Genomic DNA, 25,920 nt, shown 5'->3' with positions numbered 1-25,920 from the left:
CCTCTGTCCTTACCCTCACTATTCCCCTCTCCCTCCCTCTGTCCTTACCCTCACTATCCCTCCCTCTCCTCTCCCTCTGTCCTTACCCTCACTATCCCTCTCCCTCTCCATCTGTCCTTACCCTCACTATCCCTCCCTACCCTCTCCCTCCTCCCTGTCCTTACCCTCACATCCTCCCTCTCCCTCCCTCCCTCTCCCTTGTCCTTACCCTCCCTCTTCCTCCCTCTCCCCTTGTCCTTACCCTCCCCTCTTCCTCCCTCTCCCTCTGTCCTTACCCTCCCTCTTCCTCCCTCTCCCTCTGTCCTTACCTCACTATCCTCCCTCTCCCTCTGTCCTTACCTCCCTCTCCTCCCTCTCCCTCTGTCCTTACCTCCTCTTCCTCCCTCTCCCTCTGTCCTTACCCTCCCTCTCCCTCCCTCTCCCTCTGTCCTTACCCTCCCTCCCCCTCCCTCTCCCTCTGTCCTTACCCTCCCTCTTCCTCCCTCTCCCTCTGTCCTTACCCACACTATCCCTCCCTCTCCTCCGTCCTTACCCTCACTATCTCTCACTCTCCCTCCCTCTCCCTCTCCCTCTGTCCTTACCCTCACTATCCCTCCCTCTCCCTCTCCTCTGTCCTTACCCTCACTATCCTCTCCCTCTCCCTCTCCCTCTGTCCTTACCCTCACTATCCCCTCCCCCTCTCACCTCTCCCCCTTATCCTCACTATCCACTCCCTCTCCCTCTGTCCTTACCCTCACTATCCCTCCCCTCTCCCCTCTGTCCTTACCCTCACTATCCCTCCCTCTCCCTCTCCCCTTACCCTCACTATCCCTCCCTCACCCTCCCTCTCCCTCTCCCTCTGTCCTCCCTCTCTCCTCTCCCTCACCCTCCTCTCCCTCCCTCTCCCTCTGTCCTTACCCTCACTATCCCTCCTCTCCCTCTCCCTCTGTCCTTACCCTCACTATCCCTCCCTCTCCCTCTGTCCTTACCCTCCCTCCCTCTCCCTCTCCCTCTGTCCTCACCCTCACTATCCCTCCCTCTCCCTCTCCCTCTGTCCTTACCCTCCCTCTCCCTCTCCCTCTGTCCTTACCCTCCCTCTCCCTCCCTCTCCCTCTGTCCTTACCCTCACTATCCCTCCCTCTCCCTCTCCCTCTCCCTCCCCCTCCTCTCCCTCTGTCCTTACCCTCACTATCCCCTCCCTCACCCTCCCTCTCCCTCTCCCTCTGTCCTCCCTCTCCCTCTCCCTCACCCTCCCTCTCCCTCTGTCCTTACCCTCATACGAGTAGATGGTTTTCTCAGTCACCGCCTCTCGGGCTCTCTCCCGGATCAGTTCCGATAGTTTACAGATTCCCATCGCCGGGACACGGCAGCGTCTGTGCACCCCACCCCTCACACACACACCCTCACATAGACCCACACACACACCTTCACACACAGACCACACACACAGAGACCCTGGTACGGCGCCGCTCCGCACAAACACAGAGAGAGAGAGAGACAAAGACAGGGCCTGGGGGGGGGGGGAGAGACCAAGGAACAGCTGCAGGAGGCCCCGATACACACAGAGACACAGAGGGAGACAGAGACACAGAGGGAGACAGAGACTGAGATACACACAGAGACACAGAGGGGAGACAGAGAGAGAGAGACTGAGATACACAGGGAGACAGAGAGAGAGAGACTGAGATACACACAGACACAGGGGAGACAGAGAGAGAGAGACTGAGATACACAGGGAGACAGAGAGAGAGATACACACAGACACAGGGAGACAGAGAGAGAGAGACTGAGATACACACAGACACAGAGGAGACAGAGACTGAGATACACACAGACACAGAGGGAGACAGAGAGAGAGAGACTGAGATACACACAGACACAGAGGGAGACAGAGACTGAGATACACACAGACACAGGGAGACAGAGAGAGAGAGACTGAAATACACACAGACACAGAGGGAGACAGAGACTGAGATACACACAGACACAGAGGGAGACAGAGAGAGAGAGACTGAGATACACACAGAGACACAGAGGGAGACAGAGACTGAGATACACACAGACACAGGGAGACAGAGAGAGAGAGACTGAGATACACACAGAGACACAGAGGGAGACAGAGACTGAGATACACAGGGAGACAGAGAGAGAGATACACACAGACACAGGGAGACAGAGAGAGAGAGACTGAGATACACACACAGACACAGAGGGAGACAGAGACTGAGATACAGACAGATACAGGGAGACAGAGAGAGAGAGACTGAGATACACACAGAGACACAGAGGGAGACAGAGACTGAGATACACACAGACACAGGGAGACAGAGAGAGAGAGACTGAGATACACACAGAGACACAGAGGGAGACAGAGACTGAGATACACACAGACACAGGGAGACAGAGAGAGAGAGACTGAGATACACACAGAGACACAGAGGGAGACAGAGACTGAGATACACAGGGAGACAGAGAGAGAGATACACACAGACACAGGGAGACAGAGAGAGAGAGAGACTGAGATACACACACAGACACAGAGGGAGACAGAGACTGAGATACACACAGATACAGGGAGACAGAGAGAGAGAGACTGAGATACACACAGAGACACAGAGGGAGACAGAGACTGAGATACACACAGACACAGGGAGACAGAGAGAGAGAGACTGAGATACACACAGAGACACAGAGGGAGACAGAGACTGAGATACACACAGACACAGGGAGACAGAGAGAGAGAGACTGAGATACACACACACAGAGGGAGACAGAGAGAGACTGAGAGACACACACACAGAGGGAGACAGAGATACGTACACAGAGGGAGACAGAGAGAGACTGAGATACACACAGACACAGGGAGACAGAGAGAGAGAGACTGAGATACACACAGACACAGAGGGAGACAGAGACTGAGATACACACAGACACAGGGAGATAGAGAGACAGAGGTACAGAGAGAGTGACTGAGATAGAGACAGTTTGAGCTCAGTTTTACTGAACTTTAGTTAGGCCACCCTTGGAACGTTGTGTCCAGTTCTGATCACCACACTAGGAGAAGGATGTGGATGCTTTGGAGAAGGTACAGAAAAGGTTTACCAGGAGCATGGGCGATTTTAACAAGAAAGAAAGGTTGGACACACTGGGTCTGTTTTCACTGGGACACAGGAGGTTGAGTGGCGACCCAATAAATGTTTATAAGATTGTGAATGGCGTGGATAGGGTGGAAAGTATGAGGCTTTTTCCCAGAGTGGAGGGGTCAATGACTAGAGGACATGGTGTGAGTGGGAAGAGAGGGGAAGTTTAAAAGAGATGTGCGAGGCAGGTTTTTGACACAAAGGGTGGTGAGTGCATGGAACATGTTGCCAGAGGAGGGGGTGGAAGCAGACACTATAGCAGCATTCAAGAAGCACATGGATAAATACCTGAATAGGAAGGGAATAGAGGTTTACAGATCCTGTAAGGGAAGACAGTTTTAGTATGGAAGGGCAAAATGTGTCAGCACAGGCTTGAAGGGCCGAAGGGCTTGTTTATGTGCTGTATTATTTTATGATCTTTACACAGAGAGAGAGACTGAGATACAGGAATGTGGACTGAGAGCAGAGTAACTACACTGCATCATCATAACCAGAACAAGGGAAATTTCACAAATCCAGAGACAAATCAGGAAAGGGACAAAGAGAAGTTGGGAAAGCTTTTAAAACCCATTACTCATGAAAAACAAGTAAATGGTCATGACATGTGAGAAACAGAACTCACTCACAAATCAATCATCCTGAGACAAAGCCTTGGAAACAAGAACAATTTATTACAGCCTTGCAAGGACCAGATGCTTCTGCAACCAAGCAGAAATACACGCGAATACCCGTTAGCTTTCTCATTTAATTTACAAGTTGTGGAATAAAAGCCTCCCTTTTCCCATCCTATCATAAGCCGATTACCTCATTTGTTAGTTATTTTCTTATCTGACCATCCTGCTGTCCTTGTCTGCATCTTTTGTTCCTTATTTGTTCTTTTATCCAGTTTCTCTTATCATACTATAAGCTTTATTGTGAAATGCCCCTTGCTGCTTCTTTTTGTGGTCAGCTACAACCCTTTAAAGTTATTTCCTAGCTTAAAACTATTTTCTTTAAAAGACCCTCTATATTCATTAAAGTCTTAGCCTTAAGTATGCTACATGCTACAAGAATTAACACCCCACCCCCCCCCAACCACCTGCAAAAACAACATTCCTAACCTCCCACATGGCATCAGTGTGGAACCGTTAAAAAGCTTCCCAAAGCAGAGGGTGCTGGGGACAGTAATGGCCCTGAACTGCACTCCCAGACTCTCCTCACAGCTCATAGACAGACTGGGTTCCAATGTCCCAAAATACCTTCCATTCAGGAAGGATCCCAGTCTATCCTGGGGAAGGTGGTCAAATCCATTAAGGAACCTAAATGCATGATACTTCAAAAACCATGAGTTGGTCAGGCAGTGTCAACATGACTATGCAAAAACATTGGGACAGGAGGAGGCCATTCAGCCTCTCCAGCTTGTTCCACCAGCCAGAGAGATCATGGCTGATCTGTGGCCTAATTCCCATAGCCTACCTTTTGCCCATATCCCTTATTCCCCTGTTTTACAAAAACGCATCTATTTCAGCTTTAGAATGAACCACTGATCCAACACTGTTTGTGTTAGAGAGTTCCAAACCTCTCCCACTCCTTGTTTGTCAAAGTGCTGCCTAACGTCTCTCCCAAACAGTCTGGCCTTCATTCTCAGACTCTGCTCCTAGTTCTGGAACCCCTGACCAGTGAAAGGGAAGTTGTGTGTCAGTGATTTCACAGATTGGATTTTTTGAAGCAGTAACATTCTCAGGGGGATAGAGAGGAACCAATAAGCGTAACCTGCTTGGATTTCCATTTAATTAGATGCCAGAGCACGTGATTGAGGGGCTAACGTTTGTGTGGATTAAGGATTGCTTAGCCAATGGGAAGCAGTATCAGGAGTAATGCACCTTTCTCAGTTTAACATGCTGTATTGTGTTCCCCTTCATAGTTTTACAGATGTTACTGGTACCACCTTGGAACATGAGCACTCTAATTCTTTGAAGAGGTACGGAGTAGGTTAGACCAGGGAAACCCAGTGGATGTTATCTATCTAGACTTTCAAAGATGCCTCACAGAAGGCTGCTGAGCAAGGTGAGGGCCCATGGTGTTCGAGGTGAGCTACTGGGATGGATTGAGGATTGGCTGTCTGACAGAAGGCAGAGAGTTGGGATAAAAGATTCTTTTTCAGAATGGCAGCTGGTGACAAGTGGTCTCCCACAGGGTTCAGTGTATGGGGCTGCAGCTGTTCACTTTATATATAAATGGTCTGGATGAAGAGACTGGGGGCATTCTGGTGAAGTTCGTCAATGATACAAAGTTAGGTGGACAGGCAGGTAGTTCTGAAGAGGTGGGGAGGCTGCAGAAAGATTTAGACAGTTTAGGAGAGTGATCCAACAAATGGGTGATGAAATTCAATGTGAGCAAATGTGAGGTCTTGCACTTTGGGGGAAAAAAAAACACAGGCATGGACTATTTTATAATCGGTGAGAAAATTCCGAAAGCCAAAGTACAAAGGAATCTGGGAGTGCTAGTACAGGATTCTCTAAAGGTTGACTTGCAGGTTGAGTCCATGGTTAAGGAAGCAACTGTAATGTTGTCATTTCTAGGTAGGAAGAGGGGTGAGGATGTTAGGCAGGCTTTCAGGGAGCTAGGTTGGAAGCTCAGAATTAGAACAAGCAGAGTTGTTGTCTCTGGTCTGTTACCCGTGCCACGTGATAGAGAGTCGAGGAATAGGGAGAGTGAAGAGTTAAATACGTGGCTACAGGGATGGTAGAGGAGGGAGGGATTCCGGTATTTGGATAACTGGGGTTCTTTCAGGGGAAGGTGGGACCTCTATAAACAGGATGGTCTGCACCTGAACCTGAGGGGCACCAGTATCCTTGGCGGGAGGTTTGCTAGTGCTCTTTGGGAGGGTTTAAACTAACTCTGCAGGGGCATGGGAACCTGGACTGTAGCTTTAGGGTACAGGACCTTGAGTGTAGGGAGGTTAGGAACAAGGCATCGATCTCGAAGGAGGGTGCCAGTAAACAGGAAGGTGGCTTGAAGTGTGTATACTTCAATGCAAGAAGTATACGAAATAAGGTAGGTGAACTTGCAGCATGGGTTGGGACCTGGAATTTCGATGTTGTGGCTATTACGGAGATGTGGGTAGAACAGGGACAGGATTGGCTGTTGCAGGTTCCAGGGTTTAAATGTTTTAGTAGGGTCAGAGGTGGGGGTAAAAGAGGGGGGTGTGTGGCTTTGCTTGTCAAGGATAGTATTACAGCAGTGGAAAGGGTGATGGAGGAAGACTTGCCATCTGAGGTAGTTTGGGCTGAGGTTAGAAATAGGAAAGGTGAGGTCACCCTGTTAGGAGTTTTCTACAGGCCTCCTAATAGTCCGAGAGACGTAGAAGAAAGGATTGCGAGGATGATTCAGGAGAAGAGTGAAAGTAATAGGGTGGTTGTTATGGGGTCTTTAACTTTCCTGATATTGATTGGGAAAGCTATAGCTCAAGTTCGTTAGATGGGTCGGTGTTTGTCCAATATGTGCAGGAGGGTTTCCTGACACAATATGTAGACAGGCCAACAAGAGGTGAGGCCATACTGGATTTGGTTCTGGGTAACGAACCAGGCCAGGTATTAGAACTAGAGGTAGGTGAGCACTTCGGGGACAGTGACCACAACTCGGTGACTTTTACTCTAGTGATGGAGAGGGATAAGTGTGTACTACAGGGCAAGAGTTATAGCTGGGGGCAGGGAAATTATGATGCGGTGAGGCATGACTTAGGATGTGTGGATTGGAAAAATAGGCTTCAAGGGAAGGACACAAATGATATGTGGAGATTGTTCAAGGAGCAGCTATTGAGTGTCCTTGATAAGTACGTACCTATCAGGCAGGGAGGAAAGGGTCGTGTGAGGGAGCCGTGGTTTAATAAGGAATTGGAATCCCTTGTTAAATGGAAGAGGGCGGCCTTTGTAAAGATGAGGCGTGAAGGTTCAATTGGGGCGATTGAGAGTTATAAGGTAACCAGGAAGGATCTGAAGAGAGAGCTAAGAGCAGCGAGAAGGGGACATGAAAAGTCCTTAGTTGGTAGGATTAGGGAAAACCCAAAGGCTTTCTATAGGTATGTCAGGAATAAAAGAATGACTAGGGTAGGAATAGGTCCAGTCAAGGATAGTAATGGGAAGTTGTGTGTGGAGGCTGAAGAGATTGGAGAGACACTGAATGAATACTTTTCGTCAGTATTCACTCAGGAACAGGACATTGTTGCTGATGTGAATATTGAGTCACAAGTGATTAGAATGGATGGCCTTGAGGTACATAGGGAAGAGGTCTGGGGAATACTGGAAAGGATGAAAATAGATAAGTCCCCTGGGCCTGATGGCATTTATCCCAGGATTCTCTGGGAAGCAAGGGAGGAGATTGCAGAGCCATTGGCCTTGATTTTTATGTCCTCGTTGTCTACAGGAGTAGTGCCAGAGGACTGGAGGATAGCGAATGTGGTCCCCTTGTTCAAGAAGGGGAGTAGGGATAACCCTAGTAACTATAGGCCAGTGAGTCTCACTTCTGTTGTGGGCAAAGTCTTAGAGAGAATTGTAAGGGATAGGATTTATGAACATCTGGATAGGAATAATGTGATCAAGGACAGTCAGCATGGTTTTGTGAAGGGCAGGTCGTGCCTCACAAACCTTATTGAATTCTTTGAGAAGGTGACTAAGGAGGTGGACGAGGGTAAAGCAGTAGATGTGGTGTATATGGATTTTAGTAAGGCGTTTGATAAGGTTCCCCATGGTAGGCTACTGCAAAAAATACGGAGGTATGGCATTGAGGGTGAGTTGGAGGTTTGGATTAGGAATTGGCTGGCTGGAAGAAGACAGAGGGTAGTAGTTGATGGTAAAGGTTCATCTTGGAGTGCTGTTACTAGCGGTGTTCCGCAAGGATCTGTTTTGGGACCATTGCTGTTTGTCATTTTTATAAATGACCTGGAGGAAGGGTTAGAAGGTTGGGTGAGCAAGTTTGCGGATGATACAAAAGTCGGTGGAGTTGTTGATAGTGAGGAAGGATGTGTCAGGTTACAGCGGGATATAGATAAGTTGCAGAGCTGGGCAGAAAGGTGGCAAATGGAGTTCAATGTAGCTAAGTGTGAGGTGATTCACTTTGGTAAGAGTAATAAAAAGATGGGGTACTGGGCTAATGGTAGACTACTTGGTAGTGTGGATGAGCAGAGGGATCTTGGTATCCATGTACACAGATCTCTGAAAGTTACCACCCAGGTAAATAGTGCAGTGAAGAAGGCATATGGCGTACTGGCTTTTATTGGTAGAGGAATTGAGTTCCGGAGTCCTGAGGTTATGCTGCAGTTGTATAAGACTCTGGTGCAGCTGCATCTGGAGTATTGTGTGCAGTTTTGGTCGCCATACTATAGGAAGGATGTGGAGGCACTGGAACGGGTGCAGAGGAGGTTTACCAGGATGTTGCCTGGTATGGTAGGAAGATCCTATGAGGAAAGGCTGAGGCACTTGGGGCTGTTTTCATTGGAGAAAAGAAGGTTTAGGGGTGATTTGATAGAGGTGTACAAGATGATTAGGGGTTTAGATAGGGTTGACAGTGAGAACCTTTTTCCACGTATGGAGTCAGCTATTACAAGGGGGCATAGCTTTAAATTAAGGGGGGGTAGATATAGGACTGATGTTAGGGGTAGATTCTTTACTCAGCGGGTTGTGAGTTCATGGAATGCCCTGCCAGTAGCAGTGGTGGACTCTCCCTCTTTATGGGCATTTAAACGGGCATTGGATAGGTATATGGAGGATAGTGGGCTAGTGTAAGTTAGGTAGGCTTGGATCGGCGCAACATTGAGGGCCAAAGGGCCTGTACTGCGCTGTATTCTTCTATGTTCTATGTTTATCTCAAGGGGTTGGAATGTAAAAAAGCGATGTGCTACTGAGACTTTATAAAGCTCTGGTTAGGCCTTATTTCGAATACAGTGTACAGTTTTGGGCGCCACACCTCAGAAAAGACTTACTGGCACTGGAGCGTGTCCAGCAGAGATCCACATGGATGATCCCTGGAATGTTAGGCCTAATATACAATGAATGGCTGAGGATCCTGGGATTGTATTCATTACAGTTTAGAAGGTTGAGGGGAGATCTAATAGAAACTTACAGGATAATGCATAGCTTAAGGGTGGACGCTGGGAAACTGTTTCCATCAGGTGGGGATACTAGGACTCATGGCACAGCCTTAGAATTAGAGGGGGTCAACTTAGAACGGAAATGAGGAGACATTTCTTCAGCCAGAGAGTGGTGGGCCTGTGGAATTTACTGCCACAGAGTACAGTGGAGGCTGGGACATTGAAAGTCTTCAAGGCAGAGATTGATAAATTCTTAATCTCACAAGGAATTAAGGGACACAGGGAGAGTGTAGGTAAGTGGTGTTGAAATGCCCATCAGCCATGATTGAATGGCGGAGTGGACTCGATGGGCCAAATGGCCTTACTTCCACTCCTATGTCTTCTAGTCTTATGGATCCTCTGCTCGGCCACTGTCAGTCTGTCTCCAGACCAGAGCACATGGACAGGTAAACACAGCCTTCAGGGCATTGGGGAGGGGTGGTGCAGTTCCTCAGCCACTGAGAGTTGTCCATCTTCCTGACGCCACTGACTCGACTGCCACCAGTATTTTTATTTTCCCTCAGTCTGACTATCACCCTGAACAATGTGGTTACGGTCAGTTTGCTGACACCCCCACCCCTTACCCAAACCAGCTGCGAGAGGTTTGACCAAGACCTGAACATCCTGCAGTGCTACCTTCTCAATCCCCTCCCTCACTGTCACACCCTTCAGTGTCTGACCATAAACTGAACCAGAATTATCTTGAAGGGCCCCACATCTGGTGTCTTTCCCCTGGTCAGCACTGGGGATACATCTACCACACGGGAAACAATGTCCCCTCCTGAGCTGCTCCACTTGCAGACTCCCTGCCCAGGATCGTCACTGATCTCACTTACCAGCTACACAAAATCCAGCCTTGATGTCAGGGTCTGTCCCTCTCCCCTCCCCTCTGGAATCCAGCTCTTCTGTCCATGTTTGAGCCAAGGCTGTAATGAGGTCAGGAGCTGAGTGACCCTGGGGGGAACCCAAACTGGGCAGGTCACTGAGCAGGTGCTGCTTGATAGCTCTGTTACTGACACTTTACTGAGGATCGAGAGGAGACTGATGGGGCAGGAATTGGCCGGGTTGGATTTGTCCTGCTTTTTGTGTAAAGGACATACCTGGGCAGGTTTCCACGTTGTCAAGTAAATGCCAGTGTTGTAACTGTACTGGAACAGCTTGGCTAGGGGGAACGGCAAGTTCTGGAGCCCATCTCATCAGTACTATTGCTGGAATGTTATCGGGGCCTATTGCCTTTGCAATATCCAGTGCCTCCAGCCATTTCTTGATGTCACAGGGAGTGATTTACATTGGCTGGAGACTGGTATCGGTGATACTGGGGACATCTGGAGGAGGCCGAGATGGATCATTCACTCGACACTTCTGACTGGAGATTGTTGTGAAAACTTCAGCCTTGTCTGTGACCCTGATGTACTGGGCTCCTCCATCATTGAGGATGGGGAGCCTCCTTCTTCAGTGAGTTGGTTAATTGACACGAATGAATGGGACATACTGAACGCTGGTGATGGCAGTACCTGGGATATTGTCTCTGGAGTGCAAATTGTTCAGTATGACGATCCGGGTCCTGTTTGATTAGACTGTGGGAAGTGCCCTTTCTGGTTTGGCACCAGGTCCTCTTTAGCAGGAAGGAGGACTTTGTAAAGGTGATTGCTTTCACTGCAGCATGTTCCATAACTAATGATTACCACGTGATAGTCACCAAACCTTAGATGGCAGATATCCCTCGTTCTCGGGTGGAATGGCAGGTTAGAAGAATGAGGTGATCTCATTGAAACATATCTGATTCTTAAGGGGCTTGACAGGGTCAATGCTGAGAGGATTAGATTATATTAGATTACTTACAGTGTGGAAACAGGCCCTTCGGCCCAACAAGTCCACACCGACCCTCCGAAGAGCAACCCACCCAGACCCATTCCCCTAAGTTTACCCCTGCCCCTAACACTGCGGACAATTTAGCGTGGCCAATTCACCTGACCTGCACATCTTTGGACTGTGGGAGGAAACCGGAGCACCCGGAGGAAACCCACACAGACACGGGGAGGATGTGCAAACTCCACACAGAGTCGCCTGAGGCGGGAATTGAACCCGGGTCTCTGGCGCTGTGAGGCAGCAGTGCTAACCACTGTGCCATCGTGCTGCCCACTCATGGGAGAGTCGAAGGCCAGAGGGCATAGGCTCAGAATAAAGGGACACCAATTTCAGACTAAGATGAGGAGGGATATCGTCTCTCAGGGGGTTGAGGGTGTTTGGAACTCCTCACCACAGGGAGCTGTTGGGGGTAGATTCCTTGTGGATATTTCAGGCTGAGATCGAGAGATTCCTGATCAGTCGGGTAACCAAGGGGAAAGGGCAGGAAAGGGGATGTGAGGAATGTGGGATCAGCCATGGTCCGATTGAATGGTGGAGCAGACTGGAGGGGCTGAAGGGCCTTCTCCTGTTCCTGTTTGAGATAGGAACACATTCTTAACAAAGGTCAATATCCAGTGGTCCATCCTTTTGAAAAAAATAAAGTTTTTCAGGTGTTTTGATGCAACCAAATGGCTTTAGGATCCAAGAGGCAAAAGTGAGGACTGCAGATGCTGGAGATTAGAGTGGTGCTGGAAAAGCACAGCAGGTCAGGCAGCATCTGAGGAGCAGGAGGATCGACGTTTCGGACAAAAGCCCTTCCTCAGGAATGAGCTGATGAAGCCTGACCTGCTGTGCTTTTCCAGCACCACTCTAATTTCTTAGGATCCAGGAGTCAACTTGGAGTCACATATAGGTCTTCCTTCCCTCCTGAACCAGAGGGAGCCAGATGGTGTTAGGACAATCCAACATGTCCACAGTCACTCTGGTGAGACTTTATTTCAGGAAGCACAGGAGAATCCTGAGGATGGTGGAACTCCCAGACATGGGAAATCAGCACAGGATCCATAAGACCAGGTAAGACTTGGACACACAAACAGCCTGGAGGTATCTCTCGTTTAATATATATTGTACAATCAGATAAAAATATGTTAGTTACATATAAACAGTGACGCGGGGGTGAAGGGTGTGAGTGTTTTAACAGAGGCTGTTGGGTTCTGCCCTGATCAGACACTTGTGCAGGTGAGACACAGTGTGAACCTTACATACAGCCTCCTCCTGCCAGCTCCTCAACAGGTTCTCCTTCTCGTATTTATTCAGGAGGCTGCTACACAGCCTCAGCTCACCAAGCTTCAGTCCAAGGGCTGTCAGGTCGGATGGGCCATGGACAGAGGAACCTGAAAGACAAACCACGGGTCAGTGCATCGCCCCCGAGACTGGCACAAAGAGGACAACTCTTTCCCCAATCAACTGGCTGCAAATTAAAACAGAAAACATGAGGTGTGGGTGTTCCCTGCCCTGTTTATTTTACAACTACAGCTGACCCACAGTCTACAAGTTAAACTCGCACCCAGGAATTGAGTGTTGGAGGGTCATTGCTGAGGGAGTGGGCACTGTCGGAGGGTCAGTGCTGAGGGAGTGGGCACTGTCGGAGGGTCAGTGCTGAGGGAGTGGGCACTGTCGGAGGGTCAGTGCTGAGGGAGTGGGCACTGTCGGAGGGTCAGTGCTGAGGGAGTGGGCACTGTCGGAGGGTCAGCGCTGAGGGAGTGGGCACTGTCGGAGGGTCAGCGCTGAGGGAGTGGGCACTGTCGGAGGGTCAGCGCTGAGGGAGTGGGCACTGTCAGAGGGTCAGCGCTGAGGGAGTGGGCACTGTCGGAGGGTCAGTGCTGAGGGAGTGGGCACTGTCAGAGGGTCAGCGCTGAGGGAGTACCGCACTGTCGGAGGGTCAGCGCTGAGGGAGTGCCGCACTGTCGGAGGGTCAGTGCTGAGGGAGTGGGCACTGTCGGAGGGTCAGTGCTGAGGGAGTGGGCACTGTCGGAGGGTCAGTGCTGAGGGAGTGGGCACTGTCGGAGGGTGGGAGTGGGCACTGTCAGAGGGTCAGTGCTGAGGGAGTGGGCACTGTCAGAGGGTCAGCGCTGAGGGAGTGCCGCACTGTTGGAGGGTCAGCGCTGAGGCAGTGCCGCACTGTCAGAGGGTCAGCACTGAGGGAGTGCCGCACTGTCAGAGGGTCAGCGCTGAGGGAGTGCCGCACTGTCGGAGGGTCAGCGCTGAGGGAGTGCCGCACTGTCGGAGGGTCAGCGCTGAGGGAGTGCCGCACTGTCGGAGGGTCAGTGCTGAGGGAGTGCTGCACTGTCGGAGGGTCAGTGCTGAGGGAGTGCTGCACTGTCGGAGGTTCAGTGCTGAGGGAGTGGGCACTGTCGCTGACCCTCCGACAGTGCGGCACTCCCTCAGCACTGACCCTCCGACAGTGCGGCACTCCCTCAGCACTGACCCTCCGACAGTGCGGCACTCTGATGAATGTAGTTTTCTGGCAGTGTATCTTTTGAATGTGACATTAAAGTGAGGCTTGATGACCTTCTGAGATTGAGAGGACGGTTGAGACGCGTTGCTGCTGCCTGAGCAGTGACAGGGATGATGACGAGCTCCTGGTCTGGGCTCTCTCGGTTCGTGAGCAGCTACTGCCGGTGACTGGGCATCGGCTGTGTTTACCCCCCGGGTAGTCACCCCCATGTAAGGGCCTGTCTAGTCCTGTACTGTGATGTAGAGGACAAGGTTAAAAATCACCCAGCACCAGGGTATAGTCCGACAGGTTGATTTGGAAGCACTAGTTTTCGGAGCGCTGCTCCTTCATCAGGGGGTTGTGGGGCAAGACCATGAGATATAGAAGGTGCCCCACAAACCCCTGATGAAGATACAGCGCTCCAATTAAACCTGTTGGAGTCTAACCTGGTGTTGGGTGATTTTTAACTTTGTCCTGTGCTGCCAGGCTGTACACAGGCAGTGTAGGACTCCCAGCTGGTAAGTCAGCCAGCCAGTGAACCCTTCCCAGAAACAGTGCCATTAACTCCAATCAGGAATCAGCTACTGACAATCCATGCCAAAGGAATCAACAAAATCCTGCATTCACATAGCGCCTTCAACAATGCAAAATGAGCTAAGATGCTTCACAGGGTTGTTCTCAAACAGTAAATACCCAAACATCTGGAGAGATGGTAGCAGGGGTGGCTAAAGCTCTTTTACACATGTACGTTGTTCAGCTGGTTTTAAAGGAGACAGTCAGAGATTGAGGAGTTTGGGGAGGGAGCTCCCCCTGAAGGGGGTACAGAGAACAGACGGGGGTAGGGGGGGGTGGGGGTGGGGGTCAGCACTCTCAGCAACACCCCCCCAGCCCAGTATCAGATCACATCGAGCAGAACCCACCAGAAACGTTCAGGTACTGCATTCCACAGCTCCGCGCTCTCACTGCACCAAACAGCATCTCCACACCCACTGTTGTGATCCCAGAATTGGCTGACACGTCCAGAGAAACCAGGGACGGACACAGTAACAGGCATCTAAAGCAGACCAAATCGAGAGGCACAACGTTATCACTTACCACTCTGTATCTAACCCTGTCTGTCCCCATCCTGGGAGTGTTTGATGGGAGACAGTGTAGAGAGAGCTTTGCTCTGTATCTAACCCTGTCCTGAGGGTGTTTGATGGGGGGAAAGAGTGTAGAGGGAGCTTTACTCTCTATCTCACCAAGTCGCGAGGGTGTTTGATGGGGGACAGTGTAGAGGGAGCTTTACTCTGGATCTAACCATATGCTGTCCCTGTCCTAGGAGTGTTTGATGGGAGACAGTGTAGAGAGAGCTTTACTCTGTATCTAACCCAGTGCTGTCCCTGTCCTGGGAGTGTTTGATGGGGGGACAGTGTAGAGGGAGCTTTACTCTGTATCTAACCCTGTCTGTCCCTGTCCTGGGAGTGTTTGATGGGAGACAGTGTAGAGAGAGCTTTACTCTGTATCTAACCCAGTGCTGTCCCTGTCCTGGGAGTGTTTGATGGGGGGACAGTGTAGAGGGAGCTTTACTCTGTATCTAACCCTGTCTGTCCCTGTCCTGGGAGTGTTTGATGGGAGACAGTGTAGAGAGAGCTTTACTCTGTATCTAACCCAGTGCTGTCCCTGTCCTGGGAGTGTTTGATGGGGGGACAGTGTAGAGGGAGCTTTACTCTGTATCTAACCCTGTCTGTCCCTGTCCTGGGAGTGTTTGATGGGAGACAGTGTAGAGAGAGCTTTACTCTGTATCTAACCCCGTGCTGTCCCTGTCCTGGGAGTGTTTGGTGGGGACAGTGTAGAGGGAGCTTTACTCTGTATCTAACCCTGTCTGTCCCTGTCCTGGGAGTGTTTGATGGGAGACAGTGTAGAGAGAGCTTTACTCTGTATCTAACCCCGTGCTGTCCCTGTCCTGGGAGTGTTTGGTGGGGACAGTGTAGAGGGAGCTTTACTCTGTATCTAACCCTGTCCTGAGGGTGTTTGATGGGGGACAGTGTAGAGGAAGCTGTACTCTGTATCTAACCCTGTGCTGTCCCTGTCCTGGAAGCGTTTGATGGGGGACCATGAAGAGGGAGCTTTAGTTTCAGTTTCACGGAGTAAAAGGAATGTCAGGCCACATTTCGGGAAGGAAGCCGCCATCCTTCCCCAGTCTGGCCTACAGGTGACTCCACACCCACAGCAACATGGCTGCCTCTTCCTGACCTTTCAGAATGGCTGAGCAAACTCCCTTAAAGGTGATTTGTGATGGACATCTAAGACCCTCACATCCCATGAAGGATTTAAAAAAAAATAAAAGCAGTAGATGATTAAACCCGGTGATGAGAGTAACCTCAACAGTCTGGATCTAAACCTGGCACCATCTGTGGGTGTTCCTGAGGCCTCACTGTGACCTCAGATACAAAGCTGCTCTATGGCGAGAGTGAGTGCGCCCACAAGAGACAGAGATAGAGAGAGAGAGAGAGAGAGAGAGAGAGAGAGCAAGCAAGAGGGATAGAGAGAACGCATGAGCATGCAAGAGAGAGCACAAACACGAGAGACAGAGTGACAGACGGTGCAAGAACTAGGGAGAATGTATGCTCACTTGCAGTAAGGAGATCATTGCTCTGGATCTGAGAGATACTTAAACTGGGGAAGTGCGCTGCAGTATTGAAGTGAGTTACCTGCACAGATCTCTGACAGACTCATCAGTCAAGTGATTCCCAGAAAGGTTAAGATGGGTCAGACTGCAATCACTCTGCACAAGGAGAGAGACAGACACACCATTAAGCCATCACACAACGCTGGTCAATGCGATACCTTTAAAAACTAATAACGTGAAGGCGAACAAGCCTGATAAATCAGTTAGGTGTGCTGCTGGAAAAGCACAGCAGGTCAGGCAGCATCTGAGGAGCAGGGGAATCGACGTTTCGGGCAGGAGCCTTTCATCAGGAATGAGGCTGGGAGCCGCTGGGGTGGAGAGATACCCCCACCCCCATCCACCTATTGCACTCTCAGCTACCTTCCCTCCAGCCCCATCCCCCCTCCCATTTATCTCTCCACCTCCGAGATTCCCAACCTCATTCCTGATGAAGGGCTCCAACCTGAAACGTCGATTCTCCTGCTCCTCGGATGCTGCCTGAGCTGCTGCGCTTTTTCCAGCCCCACTCTCGAGTCTGACCCCCAGCCTCTGCAGCCCTCACTGTCTCCAAGCCTGGTAAATAATGTTAATGTGCGTAGCGTCTCCCTGCGCCCATACTCTGAACTCACCTGGGACAGGTACCTGGCGAGATGTTCCATTACCAAGGCGTCACCGCGGTTACCGATTACGCTGGCGATGTCCAGGTGGCTGATGGTGTGGTGGGGCAGGCTCTTGAAGACCAGCTCGGTTCCCACTGAACCCAGGGCATTGTGCGACAGGCAGAGAGTCTTCAGGTGCCCAGCGCCTGGGTGAAAACAGGAAACCTGTCAGCAAGGCTAGTGTGGGGACAGGGACAGGGACAGGGACAGAGAGCTGACCGCCCCCCCAGCCTCCCTGGGAGCATGTGCAGACAAGGACTGCCTCTCCCTGTGTGAAACATACATCTACCACCACATGGAGGACTGGCACCAACAGTCCTGGTCAACAGCATTCTCGATGCCAGCTACCTCACCCTGAAAGAGTTCCCTCATCATCCATTCCTGCTGCCATACTAATCAATCCCATTTCACATTCACGTGGTTTAGTTAGATTGTGGATTACACTGAAATTGGTGGTAGACAGTGCAGGAGGTTATCGAAGATTACAAAGGGATCTTGATCAAATGGGTCAATGGGCTGAGGAATGGCAGATGGAGTTCAATCTGAATAAATGAGGTATTACACAATAAACAAGGGGAGGGCTTGTACAATTAATGCTAGGGCCCTGGGTAGTGTTGTAGAACAGAGGGACCTAGGGGTGCAGGTACATAATTCTTTGAAGTTTGCATCACATTTAGACGGGGTGGTTAAGGCGGCGTTTAGCATCTGCGTTCACTACTCAGTCCTTTTGGGTCGAGGAGGTGGGACATAATGCTGAGGTTATACAGGACATTGGTGAGGCCTGTTCTGGAATACTGTGTCCAGTTATAGGAAGGATATTATTACGCTGGGGAGGGGGAGGGGAGGGGTTCAGAAGAGATTTATTAGGACGTTGACAAGGTTTGGGTTATAAAGAAAGGCTGGGTAGGCTGGGACCTTTGTCACAGTCAGATGTGCAGCTCAGCAGGTCAGGCAGCATCTGAGAAGCAGGACCATAGGAGGTCACGAGGCGACCTGTTAGAAGTTTATAAAATAATGAGAGGTATAGATAAGTACATGAATAGGAAAGGTTTGGGGGGATATGGGTCAGGAGCGGGCAGCTGGGACTAGTTTAGTTTGGGATTATGGTCAGCATGGACTGGTTGGGCCGAAAGGTCTGTTTCCGTGACTCTATGACTCTCAAGCTGTGGAATGTTACAGGTACAAGGTTACAGCCCATCAGGAAGTCCCTCCCAATGGGGCCCACCCACTGCTTCATTAACAACACAGATCGATATGAGCATCAACAGCTGTTTCTTTCATTTATTGTGTTATGACTTAACAAATTGTGCATCACAGTTCCACAAGCTGTTACTAAGTGTACAGGATCCCAGAGACAGACATCCACCCATACTTCCACTCTGTGAACTCAAGCCCATCTCAGGTGATACAGTCTGTTCTGATGTAACACAACAGTTCCTTTCTCCTGTGATCCTGTGTTATAAGAAAATGGTGTCATAGCAGCACTCTTTAAACCGATGGGACCAGAATTGGGTTATAGCCCATACAGGCAAGGAAAGTTCACATTGTATAAATAATGCTCAAAGTTATTCAACTGCGTTATAACTAATTTGTGTTGAAGAAATGAGTGTTAAAGCAGAACCGACTGTAATCTGGAAGTCCAAACTCCCACCACATCCCTGCCACCAGCCTGCCCTCTGTTCGCTGACCGACATTAGCTCCAATTCAAGTGAAGCCTTCAGCCCTTTCTCAACTCTGTAACGATCATGGTCCCAACAACCCTCAGCTATCTCTCTGTCGACCCAGCCTGGCCTACAAAGAACAAAGAAAATTTAAGCTTAGGAGCTGGCCCTTCGGCCCTCCAAGCCTGAGTCGATCCAAATCCACTGTCTAAACCCAATCCCTAAGCATCTGTATCCCTCTACTCCCCACCTACTCAGGCATCTGTCCAGACGCATCTTAAATGAATCTACCGTGCCTGCCTCTGTTGGCAACGTGTTCCAGACACCCACCACCCTCTGTGTGAAGTACTTGCCACGTGTATCTCCCTTAAACTTTCCACCTCTCACCTTGAAAGTGTGACCTCTCGTTACTGAATCCTTCATCCTGGGAAAAAGCTTATCTTTATCTGCCCTGTCTATACCCTTCATGATTTTGTAAACCTCAATCAGGTCCCCCCTCAATCGCCTTTCTCTGAATGAAAATAAACCCAACCACTCTTCATCGCCAGCACCTTCCATACCAGGCAACATCCTCGTAAATCTTCTCCGCACCCTCTCTAAAGCGTCCACATCCTTTTGGTAATGTGGCGACCAGAACTGTACACAGTATTCTAAATGTGGCCGAACCAACACTGTTTACAATTTTAACATGACCTGCCAGCTCTTATACTCAATACCCCATCCGATGAAGACAAGCATACCATATGCCTTCTTGACCACTCTATCCACCTGTGCAGCAACCTTCAGGGTACAATGGACCTGCACTCCCAGATCTCTCTGCTCATCAACTTTTCCCAAGGTTCTTCCATTTACTGTATAATACACTCCAGAATTAGACTTCCCAAAATGCATCACCTCACATTTGCCTGGATTGAACTCCATCTGCCACTTTTCCGCCCAACTCTCCAGTCTATCTATATCCTCCTGTATTCTCTGACAGTCCCCTATGCTTTCTGCTACTCCACCAATCTACGTGCCATCTGCAAACTTGCTGATCAGACCAACAATGCCCTTTTCCAGATCATTGATGTCTATCACAAACAACAGTGGCCCCAACACTGACCCCTGTGGGACACCACTGGTCACCTTTCTCCATTTTGAGAAACTCCCTTCAACTACTACTCTCTGTCTCCTGTTGCTCAACCAGTTCTTTACCCACCTCACTAGAACACCCTGCACACCATGTGACTTCACTTTCTCTATTAGTTTACCATGAGGAACCTTATCAAACACCTTAGTAAAGTCCATGTATATGACATCAACAGCCCTTCCTTCATCTATCAACTTGGTCACTTCCTCAAAGAAATCGATTAAGTTGGTAAGGCACGATCTCCCCCACACAAAACCTTGTTGCCTTTCTCTGATAAGCCCATTCTTCTCTAAATATAAATAGATTTTATCCCTGAGTACCTTCTCCAGCAACTTTCCCACCACCGACGTCAGGCTCACTGATCTGTAGTTACCTGGAATATCCCTACTACCCTTCTTGTACAGGGGGACAACATGAACAACCCTCCAGTCCTCCGGCACCTCACCTGTATTTAAGGATGCCCCAAAGATATCTCTCAGGGCCCCAGCTATTTACTCTCTCGCCTCCCTCAGCAACCTAGGATAGATCCCATCCTGTCCTGGGGATTTGTCTGCCTTAATAACCTCTAGCCTACCCAACACATCTTCCCTACTTATGTCATCGTGATCCAGACTAATCAACATCTCTAATCTCAACATCCATCATGTCCCTCTCCTCAGTGAACACTGATCCAAAGTACTGGATTAGTGGTGCTGGAAGAGCACAGCAGTTCAGGCAGCATCCAACGAGCAGCGAAATCGACGTTTCGGGCAAAAGCCCTTCATCAGGAATAAAGGCAGTGAGCCTGAAGCGTGGAGAGATAAGCTAGAGGAGGGTGGGGGTGGGGAGAGAGTAGCATAGAGTACAATGGGTGAGTGGGGGAGGAGATGAAGGTGATAGGTCAAGGAGGAGAGGGTGGAGTGGATAGGTGGAAAAGGAGATAGGCAGGTAGGACAATTCCGGACAAGACAAGGGGACAGTTACTGAGCTGGAAGTTTGAAACTAGGATGAGGTTGGGGAAGGGGAAATGAGGAAGCTGTTGAAGTCCACATTGATGCCCTGGGGTTGAAGTGTTCCGAGGCGGAAGATGAGGCGTTCTTCCTCCAGGCGTCTAGTGGTGAGGGAGCGGCGGTGAAGGAGGCCGAGGACCTCCATGTCCTCGGCAGATTGGGAGGGGGAGTTGAAATGTTGGGCCACGGGGCGGTTTGGTTGATTGGTGCGGGTGTCTCGGAGATGTTCCCTAAAGCGCTCTGCTAGGAGGCGTCCAGTCTCCCCAATGTAGAGGAGACCACATCGGGAGCAACGGATACAATAAATGATATTAGTGGATGTGCAGGTAAAACTTTGATGGATGTGGAAGGCTCCTTTGGGGCCTTGGATAGAGGTGAGGGAGGAGGTGTGGGCACAGGTTTTACAGTTCCTGCGGTGGCAGGGGAAAGTGCCAGGATGGGAGGGTGGGTTGTGGGGGGGTGTGGACCTGACCAGGTAGTCACGGAGGGAATGGTCTTTGCGGAAGGCGGAAAGCGGTGGGGAGGGAAATATATCCCTGGTAGTGGGGTCTTTTTGGAGGTGGCGGAAATGTCGGTGGATGATTTGGTTTATGCGAAGGTTGGTAGGGTGGAAGGTGAGCACCAGGGGCGTTCTGTCCTTGTTACGGTTGGAGGGGTGGGGTCTGAGGGCGGAGGTGCAGGATGTGGACGAGATGCGTTGGAGGGCATCTTTAACCACGTGGGAAGGGAAATTGCGGTCTCTAAAGAAGGAGGCCATCTGGTGTGTCCTATGGTGGAACTGGTCCTCCTGGGAGCAGATATGGCGGAGGCGGAGAAATTGGGAATACGGGATGGCATTTTTGCAAGAGATAGGGTGGGAAGAGGTGTAATCCAGGTAGCTATGGGAGTTGGTGGGGTTTGTAAAAAATGTCAGTGTCAAGTCGGTCGTCATTAATGGAGATGGAGAGGTCCAGGAAGGGGAGCGAGGTGTCAGAGATGGTCCAGGTAAATTTAAGGTCAGGGTGGAATGTGTTGGTGAAGTTGATGAATTGCTCAACCTCCTCGCGGGAGCACGAGGTGGCGCCAATGCAGTCATCAATGTGGCGGAGGAAGAGGTGGGGAGTGGTGCCGGTGTAATTACGGAAGATCAACTGTTCTACATAGCCAACAAAAAGACAGGCATAGCTGGGGCCCATGATCCAAAGGAACCATTCAGAATCTCACCCTTTTTCTCAGGTTCGACACACAACCTTCCTTCATTTTCCTTTAGTGGACCAATCCTTTCTCTAGATACCCTCTTGCTTCTTATATAAGAATAAAAGGCTTTGGGATTCTCCTTAAATCTGCTCACTAAAGCTATTTCATGACCCCTTTCAGCCGCTTGATTCCTCGTTTAAGGCTGGTCCTACTCACCCAATATTCCTCCAGAGCCCATTCTGTTCTGAGCTGCCTGGACATTATGTACACTTCCCTTTTCCTCTTGGCTAGTCGTACGATTTCTCCTGTCATCCACGGATCATGAATCTTGCCTTTCCTATCCTTTGCCTTCAACGGGACATACCTATCTTGCACTATCTTTAACCTATCTTTGAAAGCTTCCCACATCTCAAATGTGGACTCCCCTTCAAATAGCTGTGTCCAATCCACATTTTCCAGCTCCGACCTAATTTTGATATAACTGGCCTTGGCCCACTTTAGTACTCTTTCCTTAGGATCACTCTCATCTCTGTCTACGTGTATTCTAAAACTTACAGAATTGTGGTCACTCTTCCCAAAGAGATCCCCCACCACAACGTCTACCACCTGTCCTGGCTCGTTCCCCAGTACCAGGTCCAATATGGCCCTTTCCCTCCTCAGATTATTGACACACTGCTCTAGAAAACTCTCCTGGATGCTTCTTACAAATTCTGCCCCATCCGGACCTCTGACGCTAAGTGTATCCCAGTCAATGTTGGGAAAATTAAAATCTCCCATCACCACTACCCTATCGCCTGTACATCTTTCCATAATCTGTTTTCCTGTTTGTTCTTTTACCTCCCGCTCACTGTTGGGAGGCTTGTAATACAGCCCCAACAATGGAACTGCACCTTTCTTATTTCTCAGCTCCACCCATAATGCCTCACTACTCAAACCCTCCATAGTGTCCTCCTTCAGCACAGCCATGACATCATCCCTGACCAGTAATGCAACTCCACCCCCTCTTTTACTTCCCTCCCTGTCCTGTCTGAAGCATCTATAAAATTTAGTTGCCAATCATGCCCTTCCTTCAACCAAGACTCTGTGACTGCAGTAACGTCATACTCCCAGGCACCAATCCAAGCCCCAACTGCACCTGCCTTACCCACTATACTCCTTGCATTAAAGTAGATGCACTTCAGGTCACCAGTTCTTTTCCGTTCGTCTGCTCTCTGCCTACTCTTCCGCTTATTAATGCTAACTTTATGATCCTTACAGTCTCCAGTTTCTCCCTCACTGCCTACTTGTTTTCCCTTCTGGTTCCCAGCCTCCTGCCACATTAGTTTTAAAACCTCCCCAACAGCAGGAGCAAAAACTCCCCCAAGGACATTGGTTCCAATCTGGTTCAGGTGTAGACCGTCCAATTTGTAATAGTCCCACCTTCCCCAAAACTGGTCCCAATGTCCAACAAATCTGAACCCCTCCCTCCTACACCATCTCTCAAGCCACGTGTTCATCCTGCCTATTTTTTCATTTCTACCCTGGCTAGCACGTGGCACTGGTAGTAATCCTGAGATCACTACCTTTGAGGTCCTCCTCTTTAACTTCTCTCCTAGCTCCCTGAATTCTGCTTTCAGGACCTCATCTCACTTTTTTTTTACTAATACCGTTGGTGCCAATGTGCACCAAGACAACTGGCTGTTCACCCTCCCCTCTGCAGCCGATCGGTGACATCCCTGACCCGAGCCCCTGGGAAGCAACATACCATCTGGGAGTCCCATTTTCAGCCACAGAACCGCCCATCTACTCCCCTCATAATAGAATCCCCAATGAGTCTTTTTCCCACCCTTTGAACAGCAGTGCCCGTCACGGTGCCATGATCTTGGCAACTTCTGCCCTCCCCCTGGTGAGCCATCTCCCCTGGATTTGAACCCAGGTCCCCAGAGCATTAGCTAGGTCTCTGGGTTAATACTCTGGTGATAATACCATGGGGCCATTGCCTTGATGAACATGCACACTGACTATTAAACAGCAGCAATGAGCTCACTTTAGGCAGAAGCTGGCTCTTACCTTTCAGGGCTTCTGCCAGCAGGAGGCGGTAATTCTGCAGGAACCTGGCTGTGAGGCCACAGGCCTGGAGTTTGAGCGTGCTCAGTAGTGGGCAGGATCTGATGAGGGAGGCGATAGCCTGAGAGCAGCCATCACCCAAAGGATTGAGGCTGAGGTTCAATTCCTCCAGACTCTGAAACACAAAAGGAACGTTGTTGAGCGATTCTCTAGAAAATCCTCCTGATGCTGTCCTTGAAAATCTGCTTGTTGCAGCTGAGTGCCCCCCCCCACCCAATACGGATTAACCCCTCCTCCATTAAAGATGGGTAAACAGAGGAGGAGTGGGGTAAAGGTGAGGGGAGATGTGAAGGAACGCTTCAGTGAGTCACTGTGACTTGGTGAAGGGACCTGTCAGTGGTGGTGGCTGCAAGGTTACCTGGTGTTGACTCTGCTGGTAGGAAGGTCACAGCATCAGCAGGCAGCTTCAGACGCAGGGAGTGACACAGAAACAGACGGTTAGAGAGATGCTCTCTACACCACAGCACACACACACACGCACACAGACAGACACACACGCACGCACACACACACACGCACACACACACACACAGACAGACACACACACACACACACACACTCTCTCAATAGTGACAGCCCAACCCTGGACCCAGGCAGGACAGCTCCAGAATTTGCAGATGATATGCAGTAATGAGGGGGACGGTAACAGAGGGACTGACTCAAAGGGACAGACATGGTTTAATGTGGATAAATGTGAAATGACACAAGTTGAGAAAAACCCGATTGGGAGACAATCATAATGTAGTGGGGGCCTAGGAGGGCAGATTTACAAATCCTTGTAGGTGGTTGGTCAAGTTGGTAAGATGGTTAAAAAGGTGTAAATACAGTGTGGCTTTTAAAATGGGACATTGAATACAGTAACAAAGAAGTCAGGCTGAATGATTAAATCTATTTCTGATGAAGGGCTTTTGCCTGAAACGTGGATTTTCCTGTTCCTCGGATGCTGCCTGACATGCTGTGCTTTTCCAGCCCCATTCTGATCTAAACACTGAACGATTATTGATCACTCGTTCAGCCCGAGCTGGAGCTCTGTATACAACCTGGGAAAGTTGTGAAGGTCTGGAAGCAGGACAGAGGAGCTTTCCCAGAAATCAATCAGATGGACAAAGTGGAGGGGGCTGGGATTGCTCTCCTTATAGCAGAGAACAGGAAGGTCAGATATCATCAAGATATGCCAAATTCTGAACAGGTTTGATGAACCAAGTGAGGGGAATCTGTTCCCTCTGCTAACTGCTTCAGTAACCACGTCTCATGACAATAGACAATAGGTGCAGGAGTAGGCCATTCTGCCCTTCGAGCCTGCACCACCATTCAATATGATCATGGCTGATCATCCTTAGTCAGTATCCTGTTCCTGCCTTATCTCCATAACCCTTGATTCCACAATCCTTGAGAGCTCTATCCAACTCTTTCTTAAATGAATCCAGAGACTGGGCCTTCACTGCCCTCTGGGACAGAGCATTCCACACAGCCACCACTCTCTGGGTGAAGAAGTTTCTCCTCATCTCTGTCCTAAATGGTCTACCCCGTACTTTTAAGCTGTGTCCTCTGGTTCCATCAGTGGAAACAGGTTTCCTGCTGCCAGAGTGTCCAATCCTTTCATAATCTTATATGTCTCAATCAAATCCCCTCTCAGTCTTCTAAACTCAAGGGTATACAAGCCCAGTCGCTTCAGTCTTTCAGCGTAAGGTAATCCCGCCATTCCAGGAATTGACCTCGTGAACCTCATCGATTTAAAACAATTAGCAAAAGGTTTACTTTCAAAATGTAATGTTCTCTAGGATGACCTCTTGGGTATAGTTTAAAAACAACAGCAATATGCAAACTACAGAATCAGTGAACATTCTAAGAGAGGCCATTTGGCCTGCCATGTCTCTGCTAGCTCCCTCCATGAGTAATTCACCTAATGCCAGTCCTCTGCTGTCTGCCCTTGGGCTAGGCCATTTGGTTGCTCCTCAGACAATTCTCCAGTTCCTGACT

The 25,920-nt window shown here is 49.7% G+C and overlaps 1 protein-coding gene across 1 annotated transcript in view; it reads right to left on the bottom strand.

The window, feature by feature from the left end:
- Positions 1 to 12,167: 12,167 nt before the first annotated feature.
- The window catches only part of tonsl (tonsoku-like, DNA repair protein), a gene marked incomplete at its 5' end in the record, with an annotated part of 79,820 nt that continues 66,067 nt past the window's right edge, over positions 12,168 to 25,920 (bottom strand). The window contains 5 exons of the mRNA XM_072567524.1: positions 12,168 to 12,467; positions 14,491 to 14,624; positions 16,264 to 16,337; positions 16,850 to 17,025; positions 23,884 to 24,055. Of these exons, the coding sequence (XP_072423625.1) occupies positions 12,268 to 12,467; positions 14,491 to 14,624; positions 16,264 to 16,337; positions 16,850 to 17,025; positions 23,884 to 24,055 (756 nt within the window). The remainder of the gene's footprint in view (positions 12,468 to 14,490; positions 14,625 to 16,263; positions 16,338 to 16,849; positions 17,026 to 23,883; positions 24,056 to 25,920) is intronic.

This window comes from Chiloscyllium punctatum, unplaced genomic scaffold (assembly GCF_047496795.1).
Source record: "Chiloscyllium punctatum isolate Juve2018m unplaced genomic scaffold, sChiPun1.3 scaffold_460, whole genome shotgun sequence".
NCBI classification, from domain to species: domain Eukaryota; kingdom Metazoa; phylum Chordata; class Chondrichthyes; order Orectolobiformes; family Hemiscylliidae; genus Chiloscyllium; species Chiloscyllium punctatum.
Note: the sequence above shows the minus strand (reverse complement) of the source record. Positions and strands in the feature narration are given on the sequence as shown.